The sequence below is a fragment of the Tyto alba genome, unplaced genomic scaffold, assembly GCF_018691265.1.
Source record: "Tyto alba isolate M040663 unplaced genomic scaffold, T.alba_DEE_v4.0 Super-Scaffold_22, whole genome shotgun sequence".
Taxonomy (NCBI): Eukaryota; Metazoa; Chordata; class Aves; order Strigiformes; family Tytonidae; genus Tyto; species Tyto alba.
The window spans coordinates 25,198,164-25,214,265 of NW_024881296.1; the positions used below are offsets into that span (position 1 = coordinate 25,198,164).

Genomic DNA, 16,102 nt, shown 5'->3' on the forward strand with positions numbered 1-16,102 from the left:
GGGTGCACTCAATCCCACTGTCCATGTCACCAACAAAGATGTTAAGCAGCACCAGTCCCAACACTGACCCCTGAGGAATGTCACTTTTCACTGCTCTTCACTTGGACATCAAGTTGTTGACTGCAACTCTCCGAGTGCGACTGCCCAGCCAATTCCTGATCCCCTTAGTGGTCCATCCGTCAAATCAGTGTCTCCAGTTTAGAGACAAGGATGTCATGTGGGACAGTGTCAAATGCTTTGCAAAATTCCAGGTAAATGATGTCAGTTAAAATTATAGGGTGAAAGTTTGAAAGCTACAGAATTTAGCCTGTAAATCTACAGGATTGCTTGCAATGTTTGTTACAGTGACTTTCTCTTTATTTTCACTTCAGAAATCTCTAAGTCCCAGAATGATATGGCTGACAGACGTCTCCTAACCACAAATTATGGGCAGAATGTGGAAAGAAGGAAGCAAAGGAGGAGCCAGTCTGACACCGCCATCAACATTACCAGCAGGGTATCCATATTATTATACACTGTCTCTAACTGTAAGGGCTGTTTCAGGAATGGAATATATTTGTAAGAATGACTTAAACAGTGGAATTTTACTTTTATTATATGAGCAGGGCTTAGATGATGTTCATTGACCGTGGCCAGGACTCTGGTTCTTCACAAGGTTTATGGCAGAGTCTGTACACTTGATCTCAGCCCAGAGATGAAATTTTACACTGAGATTCTACAAAGACCCTCACACAGGGAGGGAGAGGATGGGTCATTTTGCTCTCAGGTTGTCTGTCACAGCCTCTCTTGAGGCTGATGGATGTCTGCTCTGTGCGATTGTTGGGCTGCAGGGAGGTACGCTGTCTCTTGTCCTCCTCCTGCCCCTCTTGCTGCTGAACAGGACCCAGCTATGACCATCCAAACCCCATCCTGATGCTTTCTGAGCACTTTTTAATTTGTCAAGGAGAAAACGTTGACTGCTGTTAGTTGTTGAGCAACTTCCCTTTTCCTTTTGCTTTGGTTACAGTCTCTAGCTTTCAGTGTTTTCCTGAGAAGTTTGAGGAAAATCCAGCCATCTGTTTTTCCACAAATTATGTTGGGCTGAATATGACATCACGTATCTGCTTTAAAGTTACACTGAAGATTCTGTTTTGTACACTTTCCCCTCCCAAGTGACTGAACCTTGTCCGTGCTCAATTTTCCACATAGTGGGTACTTACTGAATCACCTTGTTCATCTGAATGAGGCAAATGTGGTCTGCTAAGTGCCAGAAGGAGATGCTGAGAAAAGCTGCTGCTTTGGGCCAGGCCTCATGGCAAATATTACTCACAGCTCCCTTGCTGCACACTTTTCACTTTCCTCGGAAGTGTTAGGTGTTGATAAATGGAAGAGACAGGATGTCAAACCACATGGTCTAGTGGTTTGAATTGGCCCAGCAAGGTCTGTGAAGTCTGCAAAATTAGTTCTGGTGTTTTTGTATGCAATTATATTATAAACAAAATTGGCAACAATTATTAACTACACAAGTGCTGCATTCATTGTGGCAAACCACACTTCATTGTTCCTTTATTCACTGGCAGAGCACTGCTCTTTTGATGCATCAAAAAAACATTGGAGTTGGAGATAATATGAACTATATTAAACTATGCTTCATTGCATGCTGATCACACACAGCCTGTCATGTTTAGAAGAAAGATATGGATTCTTTGGCTTGAGAAATGTATTAGTGGCGGATTCCAAATTATTTGTGTGGGTTTTTAATTGCCCATGTAAAGATTTAGGACTTAATTTATGTCCACCCTTTGCATTACAGAGTTTGAAAGATTTCAATGTTGCTAGAATTAGTGTTGAACTTTTTTTCTTGTGAATGTCATCTTTACCATTTAGGATTTTATAATATTGAAGGAAATTTTACTTGTCTGTCCCTGCACTTATATGATGGCTTTTGTATCTTTAATGTGTTTTTTAAAATTGTTTTTAATCTCTGTCAATGGCACTATTGCATTAGTCTTCAATTTATTTTTTCTTTTCCATCTTTGTTTTCCTTTAATAAGTGTAGCTGCTTACATCCTTACTAGAACTATGACTAAAGCTTAGGGACAGAACCTGTTTTAAATTACACATGCAAAACAACCAACTAATCAAATTTATAACAAAATATGATGTAGAAATCTTACTTGTGATTTCCACCCCAGAAAGAACTTTCCTTTTTAGAGGACGAATCAAACCAGTGTTTTTTTCCCCTAGCAAGTATGCATTTTTCTCCTAGAAATGACTGGGAAGTAATAATTGTAACTGCTGTTTTGAATGTGCAGGGTATAAGACTGGGACACCACTTCAGTCTCAAGAACACTATCTGTTTCTTAAATTGTCCAAACCTGTGATATGTTCAGAGCTTGATTTCTTTAGATTAAAGTTGAAAGAGATTCTATTTAACTTCAGTAATAGTGAAAAAACAATCCAATGACAAGAACTACGAGCCAGTGTAAAATCTGGATTTAGGTAGTTAATTGAATAGTGTTTTCCAGGGCCTCTCACCATCAGAATCTCTAAGTACATTAAAGGAACTTCAATTATACCTGCCTCACTGGGGGACCACGCAGACACGTGCAAGCTTTGGGAGCTGTCTGTGGTGCGTGGGTAGCTGTGGGTTGCCCCTTCTATGATGGCAGATGCATGCTGCTGCAGACTAGGGCTAGGGGGGAGCCTTGCTAAGTTTAGCACTGGTAGTTATGTTGCCTTGTCAATCACTTATGTTCTGTTTAGCACAATGGAGAGGTCTTTCTGATCCAAGTTAAAATTCGGTGTGTAGTAGGTTGTTTTGGTTAGCAAGGGGACTTGGTGGTGTTGCAAGTTTTTATAAATCAGAAGATAATTTCTCTGCTGAGAAATAGGCTGTTTTGGTTTTGTTTAGGTTTTTTTTTGAGACTATATTCTGAATGCATTTTCTGCCTCCTTCTCACAAGGGAACTTAATGAATTCTTACATCTATTCTTAAGGTAGGGCAGTTATTACACATAACAATTTCTGTGTGTTCTAATAACAGCATACTGGTTTGGATTTTACACATCCTGTTTTTTCAGAACTAATCTCTGTTGTGCTCATCGTTTAGTGCTTTCTGCTGATTATACAGGAGGGGTTCCCAGGTTTGTTGAATATATATTATCTGTTTCTTTTATGCAAATAAGTCATGATCCTTTTTGCTGATTCAGTCACACTATATTCTTTCTAGTCTTTCAAGTAATCCCTGTTATACTTTTTTTTTTTTAAGAAATTATTTTCTTAGATCCTAACCATGTAAAATTTCTTACCTCACTCTTTTTCTGCCCACTGAACTGTGAACATACTTTTCATAGATTGTATTACCCAGGGGTAGTGGGCTGCCAGAATGAGCTACAATCTATTTTCAGCATATTTCTAGCCATATATATTAGTCTTTTGGCACTTCATTCTGTTAACTTTTGTTATTGGTAACAGAGGTGGCTGAAGGTAAATCTCAAGGAGCTTTGCTACTGTATATCTTAATTTTCCACAAATTATCAGGCTTTTCATGGGAAAATTGGAAAGGTGAATGGACTTGTTCTTGACTTTGCTTTGACTACCTCAGAAATTTAAAGTTTATAATCAAAGTTTAAAAAGAACTTGTGAGTCTGTTTCTATTTTCAGGTTTCTTTTAACTTAGATTTATTCTTGCATAGGTAGACGTGGGCATGTGTCATGCATGTGGAAAAATACTATTTTTAATTTCCTGGAGGCAAAATTTTTTTTTTCTTCCAAAATTACTGTTTTGATAAAGGCTAATAAGGCCTTTTGGTGTGCTGTTAGTAGACTGCTATTAGTAATTGCTGCGGTAGTGATCCTTAGATTAGGTGGTGGTTTGTTGATTTTAGAAAATTATGAACATAATGAATGTACTACTAGCTGGGACGAGAGACTTGTAAATCAACATTTAAATTAAGTTCTTATATTGTCTTTGAAAGCGTGCCAGCTGCATGACATTGATCAGAATGAATTGTAGCTATTTACCAAATTTTTTTCTGATAGCATTTCTGAAGGAATTTGGGCATTTTTCTTAAATTAAAATAAAATTACTTGCCAAATTTCTTACAGATGAAAAGTACACCCAGTCTTCAACAGCTCATCACTGGGGCTCAAACTGACAGTGAAATTCTAACCAAAAGAAATTACAAGGAGGAAGACGACGACATAACAACCAGCCCCACAAGTGATGCAGTTTTCTGTGATGGCAGAAAACACGTAAGTTAAAGGGTGAACCACAGCAGAACAGGTGCTTAGCAGGAACAGATACAAAAGCTAAGGTCTTGTGCAAAATGTTGGTGTATTTTGGATTATATTACAAAATGAAGGAATAATTTCATTTGAGTTTATATCTGATGAAAGACTGACTGTCTTTGGCGGCGTGGTCCTCATAGTAATGCTGTGAACTTTTTTGCAGCATAAGCCCAATCAAAATAACAATGGATAACTGATAGATGGATATATCAATTAATAATGAATAATTGATAGATTAGGTTCCTCTTAATTTTATTAATGCAACTAACATTCTTCCCATTTTATATTAGTGTTGGGATCATGAACATCGTTCTTTCTAACCTAGTAGCTAAGTTTTTTTTCTTAAAGCTTCATTTAACAGATGAGTTTTGTTATTCTGCTGGAACTATGGTAATGGAAATATCAGTGAAAATTCAAATGTCAGAATGTCAGTGAATGAAGAGGAAGCTGACAGTGACGGAAGCCAGGGGAGCAGTTCATGGGTATAGGGGATGGCATTGAATCATCCTCTGATGGATGGCATTCTGAACACTGCAAATGAGAGAGAAGGAAGCCAGTTATAAATGAATTCAGCACATGCTTTAAAGCCTCTATGATTAGCTGTGGAAGCTAATTTCTGTGCATTAGTGATGAGGTTAAGCAAGGTGAAGTATCCAAAGAATCCATGACTGATGTTGCAAAGAAAGGAACTAAAATGACCGTTAGGGAATCAAAATTAAACCAGCCTGCTCACTTTGCAGAGGAGTAGAAACACACACAAAGACCTTGGCACACTCTCATAGTTTACTGCACTGTGGAGTCTGAGGTGTTAAACTGACAAATGGATAAGTTTTCCATGACATCTGTGATTCTATTGACAACCATTTGAACTAAGCTATAGACAGCCCAGGCTTAAAATTGAAATATTTTCTACTATCTTATAAAGGGGAATAAGGGGAAGGCCAAGTTCCATTAAGCTTCCCTTAGTGGGTAAGTGTTGGATGTTGATGACTGCTCCATGAAAAATATATCTTCCAGAGTATCAGATGGCACTGCTTCTAGTCATGCCAGCAGTAGTGCAATACATGAAGTCATTGCTAAATCCCTGTTCACTGAACCAAAAGGATGAGTGATTTCTACACTGCATATATGTGACTCCTGATCAAGTGGGAAACATATGTAGTGATGTTTGATCCAAACATCACTAATCAGAACACCTAACCAGCCTCTCTAAATATATAAGAGGTTCTGTGAAATAAATATTAGGGACTTCTGCAAAACTTTTTTTAGGACATATGAGCTAAGACAAAAATCTTTTTACATTCCTTTGTCATGAAGAATTTTGGTGGAAAGTAAGTATCTTCCAGTCAGATAAATAAAAATATAACAGTGAGTGAAAGAGAAAAGCTGAACAAAGCTGCAAGACAGGTTGATTATACTGATACATGTCTCGTGGAGGGAGCAAGATTACATGCATCAAGCATCAGGTCAAGACAGTCCTAACACTTCTTGTGACTTCCTCAGTCAGCACTCTGATCCTTCTCTTGTCAAATTTGTATGTTACTTAGAGCTTATAGAGTAGATAGCTTCTTTAATCTAATTAAGCTGTTGATGCGAATTTTAAAATGCATATTTGGCAAGGTGCACAAATGAAGAAGAGAATCTGCATGGAAGAGAGATACAATCTTATAAACACTACTCTGTACTCTTAGCTGCTGGGTTGTGCAATGCAGAAATCCTTGGTTAACCAGTCCTGTGTGGGTTGGTGTTTATTTTCAGAGGGAGGAGTGATCTAACACAGATATTTTAGCAATCTAGGACAATGTTACTGTGAGATTAATCACAACAACAATTGTGTCTTTGTGACATACGCTATGTAAAAGTTTCTAGGGCTCACCTTAAAGAATACCATTATAAATGAATGGATACCATACTATTTTGATTGAGTTGGTAATTTGTTCCAGTGAAGGCTAGACAGCACCATAAAGTTACATGTCTGCACTGGGTCACAGAAAGGATTATAGTCTCTTCCTTCACTGCAGTTTCGTGGCCTCTGTAAATGCTAGACACAAAGGTTGCTTTTGTATGTGGATGGACAGCATACTAACCTTTGCCCCATAGGTGACAGTAGATGAAAGGAGAACAAAGTGGCTGAGGAGAGCTAGGAAACAACTTCTTTACGCACCAACATATGACAACTGGGTGTCTTCATATTTTAATAGTTCCTGAATGGTGTGATGCAGTATGGAGAGTGTAGTTTTTATATGGAGTTTGAGCATCTTGTAGAATATTTACTGGATGTGCAAGGCCACTTTTGTTTCCTTTAATATGTGATAGAATCTAATGTCTTGGCAGTGTACCCTACTATGAGCTATGTATTAAAAGCAGTCTAATTTGATGGGGTTTATGCACTTAGATTTCAGAGGTTTTTTCACTTTCTTCCTTTTAGACACACACCCCATTTTGCTCATGGGGAGCCGCATAGCAGTCTTATCCAGAGACAATTTCTAAATCTAGAAGTTACCTATGAAAGCATTTTCTTAACCTAGAGAGCTTACTGGAGAGAAGAAGGCAAAGCAGTAGAATTGCAATTACAGTCATAATTTTCAGGGCTGTTATGGAAGCAACAGAACATTTTATAGAGGTTACCTTAAATCTTAGTGGTTTGCAGTAGCTCTACAGTCACGTCTGTAAAGATACTGACCTTTGAGGGAAAGAAGTGTTTTGTCCTGTTTGATCTGAAGCTACTATTCCCAAATATTTGTCTTTTCTTAGGGGAGTTTGTATAGTCTTAACAGCACTTGCACTGAGTCTGGAAATTTTGGCAAGGCTAACATCACGGGAGAAATAGAGTTTGCCGTAAGATATGTCTTCAAAGCTTGCATCTTAGAAATTTGCATCAAAGGTTGCAAGAACCTAGCTTATGGAGAAGAGAAGAAGAAAAAGTGTAACCCGTAAGTATTTTGTAGAGAAGGAGAAAAAAATAAGGAAAATATTCTGTTTTTAAGATACTTTTATATGTTGTGATTGAAACTGGTTAATATGTGGATGCCATATTGGCACTTTCAGAACATCCGACATAACCAGCCCTTTTTACATATACACACTGCAAGACAAGTAGGTTTCATGCCAGCTCTTACTCCATTTTCACCATTTTCTGCTAATAATTGTCTCTCTGCCTGTGAGCAGGCGGTTGGGTATCGGTGTTGCTGATGTGTACCTTTGGATCTTGAGAGTATCTGCTCAGATTTTAGCTCTTAAGTTGTGCCTGCAAAATTAATACATAAGTGCCTAAAACATGAGATGTCATGTTCCTAATTCATCAGCTGACTCACTGTGGGTTGCTGGGTGATTGCTATACTACTTCTGTGCTTCCATCTTCTGTGGTAAGAATAGAAATTTCAGATACTGCAACACATTTTAAAAACTAAAGCTGTCTAATAATTATGTTTTATTGTAAGAGGAAGAAATACCTACTTCTGTGGATAAAATATGCCATAGAAGTTTTTGGTTGGATAGTTAGGCCTTGGTGATTTGTCTGTTTATTACTAAATGATCCTCTCTGAGCACGCAGCCGCCATCCATAGAAAATCACCAGGTAGCATACCTAACTACCTGTTCTTGCCCCCCCCGTCACACCGTGTTTGAGCACTTGAGTGACCACATTGGAATGGTGGAGTTGCAATCACCTTCACCCAGAAGGAACGTGGCTTTTGTACATCTTGCAGAAGACGTTCGTAAAGATGAGCTTGGTGATGAAAGGAGCCTTGCTGGCACAGCAGCTCCTGAAGCAGGGCAGTTTGGGAGCACTTCAGAAGTGGGTCAAGGTTCCCAGGTAATTAAACCAGGCAAACAGTTGCAAGAAGCCTGAAAGGCAATGTGGGAAGTGCCACGTAGTGAACATTATGTTCTGTATTGGTATATATTTATATATTTCTGTTGGGTCTCAAGCCAACAGAAAAAGTACAGTCAATGTATTCACTTAACACACTTGCCAAAAAGCAGACTTCTAACTGATGTTTAAAACCTATTGGATTATTTACGTGTTGACTGGTTTGAAGTCTGACTGGTTGCTATTTAATTAAATTGGTCTGGGGTGATAGAGCAGGAGGCTAAAACTTCTAGTACCTGAATATTTTAAAAAGTAGTTTTAGCAACAGATAAGTTTGGAAAGAATAGGGAAGATGTGTAAATTCTGCATGGATGGTATGAGATACAGCTGATCTTATTTACCCAGTAAGATAATCAAGAGGCTGTTTTAAAATTGGTTTAAATCATAATATATATATATATATATACAACAAAAACAGTTTAAAGATATTTAGTATTATGTTAATAATCACTCATTTCCCTGCCAAGATGTGAGCAAGAACTCTCTATTGCTAATACTTTTTAGTTTTGAAGGCATAACACAAATACAGCCCGCCGAACTCATATTAAGGGTAATATTTAAGTATTAATGTTCACGTGACTTACACATGAGAAGCTTTGGGTAGGAATTGTTGGTGCTTGGTATTGGTCCAACTCAGCTTCCAGAATTTTTTTTTACTGGTTTTCTTTAAATCAATAATAGGGCAATTCTGAACACTTTAGACAATCTCCCACTTTCATTCTAGTGGCTATTACAACAATTAGCATTTGTAAGAGTTATGAATTATTATGTATTATTTGTATGATTATACCTTTTTTTGCTACATGGCAAAGAAAGATATTTTCTTCATGATCAAGCAGCAATGATCCTAAAGTTGAGTTGATTTTTTTTGTTCTTTGAGCACATAATATGCTGTTTGTTTCCATCATTAAACTGTCACTACAACTGACAAGGTGACTTCCTTGGTGGCTGAGAGGTGGCTCTGAGGCTGAGAGTATGAAAACCAGAGATTCCTATTCAGATCCTAATCCTTTCCCAATTAGAATAGAATTGAAACACGTTAGGTGAATGATATACAGGGATCCTTATAGACTCTCTGCTTTCATTAAGAAATGATATAAATCACAATTTGCCATTTTATTGCTTGGAAAATTACAAAGTCAATAAAATTGTTTAAGAATTAAGAAAAACTCCTCTCATCTAATTAATTTTTCTTTTTAATTTGATTCCCACACCCTCCTCGTTGTCACTTCCCATATATCCTTCTCTCTATCTACAAGGTATGTTAAGGTTTATTTACTTCCTGATAAATCTCCTCGGAGTAAGCGGAAGACAGCTGTCAAAAAGAGCACAGTGGATCCAGAATTCAACGAAACTTTGAAGGTACTGTTTGCAATTGAGTGCCGCTAAGCGTGCTTTTCCATTGTAATCTCTCCTTTTGTAATGTACAATCCTGCAAATTCAGAATCCTCCTGACAGTTATTTGAAAAAAAATATGTTTTCCAGTCCAAATAAGAGAAAATGTTTTTGGAGTTGCAATAGTATATTGCAAACCATGAGAAGAATCTGCCTTTGTCCATGAAAACACTTCATGAATCCCAGTGTTGCTCTGAGTTACCTTGTGGCAAAAGCAAAGTGTCTTACGTAGACACTTTTTTGTACATTCAGGAACTGAGTGTCTTGCAGAGCAGTTAGTATTTTACACAAGTATCCCTTTCAGCTGATACCCCTTTTGTCAGTGCCACTGGGAGTGTCTCTCTGCAGCTGGCTGAATGCTAACTGAATTTCACCACCTCTAAAACACTGTCTGCTTCCTTTTCCCTGTGTAACTGGTGCCAGGCCGTCTCTTTGTAGTGTCTAATTTCAAACATTAATAACCCCACCAGAGAACAGTAGTTGTGATTTTAATTCCTTAATGCCTTGCAATATTACTTCTTGCATCCTTGTAAGAAGTGTGTGTAGAAAATAGGAGCCATTATTCTCACTTCTCAGGCACTTAATAAAATGTGAAGCTGAAGCCGAGTACTGTCAGCTGGGAGAGGCTGGATTAGTTTGGTTGTTCGCAGCTCCAGTTTTGTACTTAGATCACTACAAGCCCATTTTTTGTGTGCATCAGCAAGCTGCAGTAGCACACAAGATGATGAGTTCTTCAGTAACATGTTGTCTTGGAAGAGAGGTGAAACAAAGTTAATAGAAGGACGAACTTGTATTGTTGCTTCTTAAACTACACGAAAGTTGCAGTGTTACCCCCATCTCTTGGTGAGTATGAACATCAAGAATTTGTAGTGACTGAAACAGGCCAAATGTTTGAAAAGACCACTGTTAAAATTCGATAACAACAAAAAAAGATGTATGTAATTCTCATATAGCCTGAAGTCTGTATATAGGGCTTAAGTTGGGAGAAAAAGGAGCCTGAGGTTAGAATAACTGGTCCTAATTTTATAGTCCCTTTTCAATGCCAGAGTCATGCAGAACTGCTAAAGGGAGAGTGAGAGCCATGCCTGAACTGGCTGCACGAACACTAAAGGTAGTTTAGTTAGAAATCTTTTAAATTAGTTTATTTATTACTTTTTCCAGAGTAGCAGAAATAGTCAAAAGAGCATAGCACTAATGCAGGTAAACTTCATCATGGCACTAAGATCCAACTCAGTGGGATTCAGCTGCAAGTTAAGGCACCTGCATTTAGGTAGCTGCATGTGTGAGAGGTGTGCAAGTGCTCTTGAGAGTCACTGGAGCCCAGGGTGATCAGCCCCACAGCCTACGCCCAGCCTGTGACTCAGCAGCCTAAATGCAGGTAGCGGTGTCCTCGTCCGTGCCATCGCCTCCAGCTTTCAGCCCGGGTGGGTACAGGTCACCTGCAGGCTGGGTATCACGTTTGCCAGTCTCATGTGGGTATATTAGATACTCAACAATGTCTCAAAGGCTCTAAGTATGTTTTGGGAATGAATCAGGGCTTTAATTAGTGGTCAGCTGGGTTACTTCCTTGCCTCTTCCTGACCGCACTGCGTAGATGTCCCCTGACCAGAATGGAAGTTTTTACACCTTCATGAGGTGTCTTAATCTTGAACTGGCCTCCAGAGCAGCCTAATTCTACTGGGAGTGTAAAACAGAAACATAAAAAAACCCCAGCAAAAATGGTCAAGAATTATTTAAAGTTCTGAATTAATAAGCAAAATCTTTATCAAGGCAGGTCAAGGTATTCCTGGAATGTTGTTTCGTATTTGGATGAGCATCATTTAAGTAGTGAGGTGATAGGCAGATTGCAAAGCACATTCAGACAACACGGTTCTGTCGGGGTCCAGGTGCCTTCAGCCACGCTGTGGCGGGGCTTCCTTTGAGCAGGTTGTGAGCATGGGCCTGCATTCATCCTGACTGCTGCTTTGTAAATGCTGTTTATCTTTCTAGTACAAGATTGAACACTCCCAGCTGGGAAGTCGGCAGCTTCAGATCTCTGTGTGGCATGCAGGAGCGCTCAAATACAGGGTGTTCTTGGGGGAAGTGGTGATTCCACTGGCAGCATGGAATTTTGAAGAGAACTCGATGCAGTTGTTCGACTGGTACCAGCTCAAACCCAAGGTGATTCTTAGTTTTTGTGCTTAGTTGTATCTTAAGAGCAAGATGTAGTGAAACCTATGAAAAAGATCACCCTTCTGAGATCACTGAGGGAAAAATGTTGTCAGCCCGTTAGTAAGATGTGTTGCAAACATAAATAAGCTGTGAGAAAGATGTGGAATAGAAGGATTGCAGTAATGCAGATTTCTGTATGTCCCTTTCTTCAGCTTGAAAAGCCTGAAGATGATCTTATCCAGTACAGCGGCGAACTCCTCGTTTCTGCAAGACTGTCAGTACCAGCCCAGTATAAAAATTTCCAGTTTGAAGGTACAAAATGTTTCAGCATACATGAATCCCTTGGCAAAAAAAATAATTGAGATCAATGAAGGACTGACAATGTGTCCATATAATATTCCTGTATGGGATTTATAACAACTACTGCAATGGTGGTTTGTGGTGTACTGCATTTTAAATTAATTAAAATCCAGACATTTGACAACTTAATATTTTTGCTCTTACTAATGCCAATAACAGCTGCACATTATAATGGCAGCAGTATGATGCATCCAGCTGTTTGGCAAGCTTGTGCATGTCATAGTGTTGCCAGTAGGACCTTATTCTGGAGGTGATGCAGCAGTTTTACTGCCCAAGGCAGAGACTGCCAATTGAGGGAACAGGTGGAAGGGAAATGGCTGCAAGGGTACCAGACCAGCACCCTTGGCTTCCTCCAGTGGTCTCATCTGAGAGAGATTGTTTCACTTGGAAGATGGTGGGTTCGAAATGTACAGTCAGGATTCAGTTTTTGGTAGTGAAAGACTTGCAAGGTAGATGAAGTGTTGCTGTACCGTGTCAGAGCAAGCACCTGCTGGTGGAGTAAAATAAACACTTTGGGCGGGAGGGATAGCACAACCTCATTTTCCTTACCTCCCTAGATTATAGTGAAGTGTGCAGATATTCAGAGCTTTAGTAATGCTCTCTGTGTTCAGGACCATGGCAACAGGTAGTGACCAATAGGAAGATCTAATTAGCTGTTGGGTTAATTTTGTTCCCTTTTCTTTTCCAAAAGACCCCAAAGTTACCAGCTTGCTTTCTTCCATTTTCCCTCCCTGTGCATGCCTGTGTACTGGGTCTCTGCTCTATAACTAGAGCTGTAGCAGAGGAGCAGTATCAGACTGGGGGTTTGGCTGTTTCTTCTGCTTCTGGCTTTGTTTCAGAGAAATGCTCCCGTGGGTACTTCCCTGGGTTAATTTTCCACAAATAAACAGAGAGACTGTCTTTGGAACAGGATTCACAAAGCAATCTGCCACTTACTACTTGTCTGTGGTTTTTCTTTTTGTGTGTGAATCATACACTGTACAAGCAGGTTAAAAATCTTCTGCATAATCCTAATACAGTGTCACGATGTAAACCCAGCCAGCAGCCAAACACCACACAGCCGCTCGCTCACCTTCCCCCCACCTAGGGGATGGGGGAGAGAATTGGAGAGGTAAAGGGGAACTCGTAGTTTGAGATAAAAAGTTTAATAATTGAAAAAAAAAAATAAACCAATAGCAACAAGAGCATGTACAGACGAGTGATGCACAGTGCAATTCCTCACCCCTCGCTGACCGATACCCAGCCCGTTCTCAGCTAGCAATCCCCAAAACCAAGATCCCGCAGTCGCAATCCCAGAAGCAAGAGAGAACCCCCTCCTTCCTGGCTGCCCCTCCTTTATATACTGAGCATGACATTACATGGTATGGAATATTTCATTGGCCAGTTTGGGGCCGGTGCTCTGGCCGTGCTCCCTCCCAGCTGCTTGTATCCTGCGCAGGGGCAGGACATGGGGGGTTGGAGAGTCCTTGATCTCTGAGCAACAACTGAAAACATCAGTGTGCTGTCAGCATTCTTCTCATACCAGATCCCGTACTGAATCCAAATCACAGCACTGTTCTAGCTACTAAGAAGAAAAATTAACTCTATCCCAGCTGAAACCAGGACATACAGCGTTATGGGTCATCCTCCCTAGTACCACTGAGGCGTTTTCCTTTTTACTTATAGCAGCATCTAAAGCTATCAGCTGAACTAACTGGTTATTTCATGTAATAAATCCTCCTGTTTCAGGAAAAAAAACCCAAGGAGTTCCCAACTGCCAGCTTCAGGTTATGATATTTGGGGCCAAGAATTTGCCCGTGCTGAGATCTGTTGGAATGCCAAACTCATTTGTTAAAGGGTAGGTATGAGACCTAACGCTTCAAATAGAAAATGTCACACATATTCTGTGCAAATATACGTATTGGCGTGCTTTCATCTGGAAACTGGCATGTGAAAGTGGCACTGTCCACGCTCTTAGTCAGGCTTCCTTGTAACGGTGACATTTGGGTCACTCAGCAGGGTGGTGGTGGGTTCTGCCTGCTCTTTGGATCCTGAATGGAACATCAGAATTTACTGATGTAATTAAAATGTAGAGTTCCTAGTTTAAGTATCTGCTTTTAGATATTAGGTGAGAAAAAAAAGTGCAAATCAAGGGGGTGTTTTCTGTTTTCAGCTGTGCCTTTGCAGAATTAATTACAGCTTTGGATACATGGCAAAGGAAACTTTTATCCCCTTAATACTAGACATTTTAAAAGAGGAGGGACTGACTTTTTCTCCAATGCACTGAGTAGCTTGTATGTGGCATCATTTTACTTTCTTACTGTCAGGCATCAGCTGCCATTGGAAGTATGACACTGGGGTACACTCACAACATCTCATAGGGCCATTTCACCTGTGGCACCTATCTTCAGTGAAATGGGTGAGCATTTTATCTGCTGAAAGGCAGTTTTCAGGCAGTATTGGATAACAGAACGGGGAGTAAAGACTCCTTCAGCACTCAGTGACAGCAAAGGAAAAGCAGACCAGAAGAACTTACTTGCACCCACACTGAAGGCAAACAGGAAAAGGAGCCAGTCCCAAAATAAACACACTAGCACCATGTTCTACCTTGCACTTAAGCTGAACTTTTTTGGTATGTAAGGCAAACCAAAGGGCCCTAGCTGATTACTGCAAATGTTGCGTTTTCTAGTTGAGAAATCAATAACCTTGCTGGGCTCTCATTGTTTTGGGGAAGTTGTCTTACCCTTCCAGACAAAGCAGAGGTAAAGCGAAAGTCTCCTGTCCTGAAGAAAGAAGCCTGTCCCCAGTGGAGACACTTGTTTGTCTTTGATGGTGTTACCCCAGCTCAGCTACAGCAATCATGTCTACACTTGACTGTCTGGGACCAGTCAACTTTCAGCTCAAGTGATCAATTCCTAGGAGGAGCCAAGCTTGGTGCAAGTAAGTTCTTTATCACTAAGACTTGAAGGTAATTTGAGAAAAAGTTCATTTAGTTTACATTCTAAATAATATTTACACTTTGGTGTTTATTACCTGCTGTCATGTGCCTGCACACACAGCCCCAGCCCCTGTTCTAAGCCATCAGCAATCTTGGGCTTTGATCCTGCAAGAACGGATGCAGGTGTCTTAGTCCAGGTCTGTGCAGAAGCTCAGGGTTGTCAGTGGGAATTTTCAGGACAGCCATTTGTTAGCACGGTAACTTTCAGGGTCAGAGCCTGACTCTGCTAAGACAGGCACAGAAGAGCTGGGTGCAGTTAACTCATCTAGAACTCCACGTATATCTATTCAGACTTGTTCCTTCAGCTGTTTGTTTTCAATGAATTGGGTAATTTTAAATACTATCTCATCGAAAGGAAGCACAAGAATTAATGATCTAGTAGATTCCAACCTTGTTTGTGTTTGTCCTTATTATTTTACATCTGCAAATCAATCCAGCCAATGGGAGATATAGCAAGTGAAATTTGCTCAGAAGGGGCTATTGCAGGTCAGAGTTTTGGGCTCTCGTCTGACATAAGAGCAAGCTCTCTTTCTCAAGGCTGAGAAATTTGTGAGAAACCCTCTGCTCAGTAAGCCCTGTTAAACTAGTAGTTGAGCAGGGAAGCATTGTCACTCGAAGACTGCCCAGTGGAGTCTCTCGCCCCTGTCTTCCCAGAGAGTAAGTGCTTTAGTTTCAGTATTTGAGATGAAAGGCTCAAAAAGATCTGTCACTTCATTATGGCATCAGCGTGCCCTTTAGAGAACTGTTATCGCTAGTAATAACTCAAAAGCTGTGCAGGCTTCCTCATGAACTTCTTTTGATTTTCCTACCCAGCATTTTCCTTTCTGCTGGAGCAAGAGACTACCCAAGCCTTAAATCTAGTGATGCACTGAAGTCCCTGGAGATGAACAGAAGCAGGAGGCTTAGTGCCATTCTGCTATTATTAGTATGCACACGTGCTCCTCTGCTTTTAGTCATACAACCAAAAACTGCTGCAGGCTGAGTTCTTCAGGGAGTGATCCTAGTCCAACATCACTTAATTTACATTATTACGTAAATAATGCTTCAAAAGTATAACTACAATTTATTGCAATCAA

General features: G+C 40.0%; 1 protein-coding gene across 1 annotated transcript in view; it reads left to right on the top strand.

Annotated features, from left to right (window-relative positions):
- SYTL3 (synaptotagmin like 3) overlaps positions 1-16,102 on the top strand; it is a 32,879-nt gene that overhangs the window by 15,211 nt on the left and 1,566 nt on the right. The window contains exons 7-14 of the mRNA XM_042795785.1: positions 372-496; positions 4,090-4,236; positions 7,027-7,205; positions 9,403-9,505; positions 11,528-11,698; positions 11,902-12,001; positions 13,778-13,886; positions 14,763-14,968. Coding sequence (XP_042651719.1) covers positions 372-496; positions 4,090-4,236; positions 7,027-7,205; positions 9,403-9,505; positions 11,528-11,698; positions 11,902-12,001; positions 13,778-13,886; positions 14,763-14,968 — 1,140 coding nt within the window. The remainder of the gene's footprint in view (positions 1-371; positions 497-4,089; positions 4,237-7,026; positions 7,206-9,402; positions 9,506-11,527; positions 11,699-11,901; positions 12,002-13,777; positions 13,887-14,762; positions 14,969-16,102) is intronic.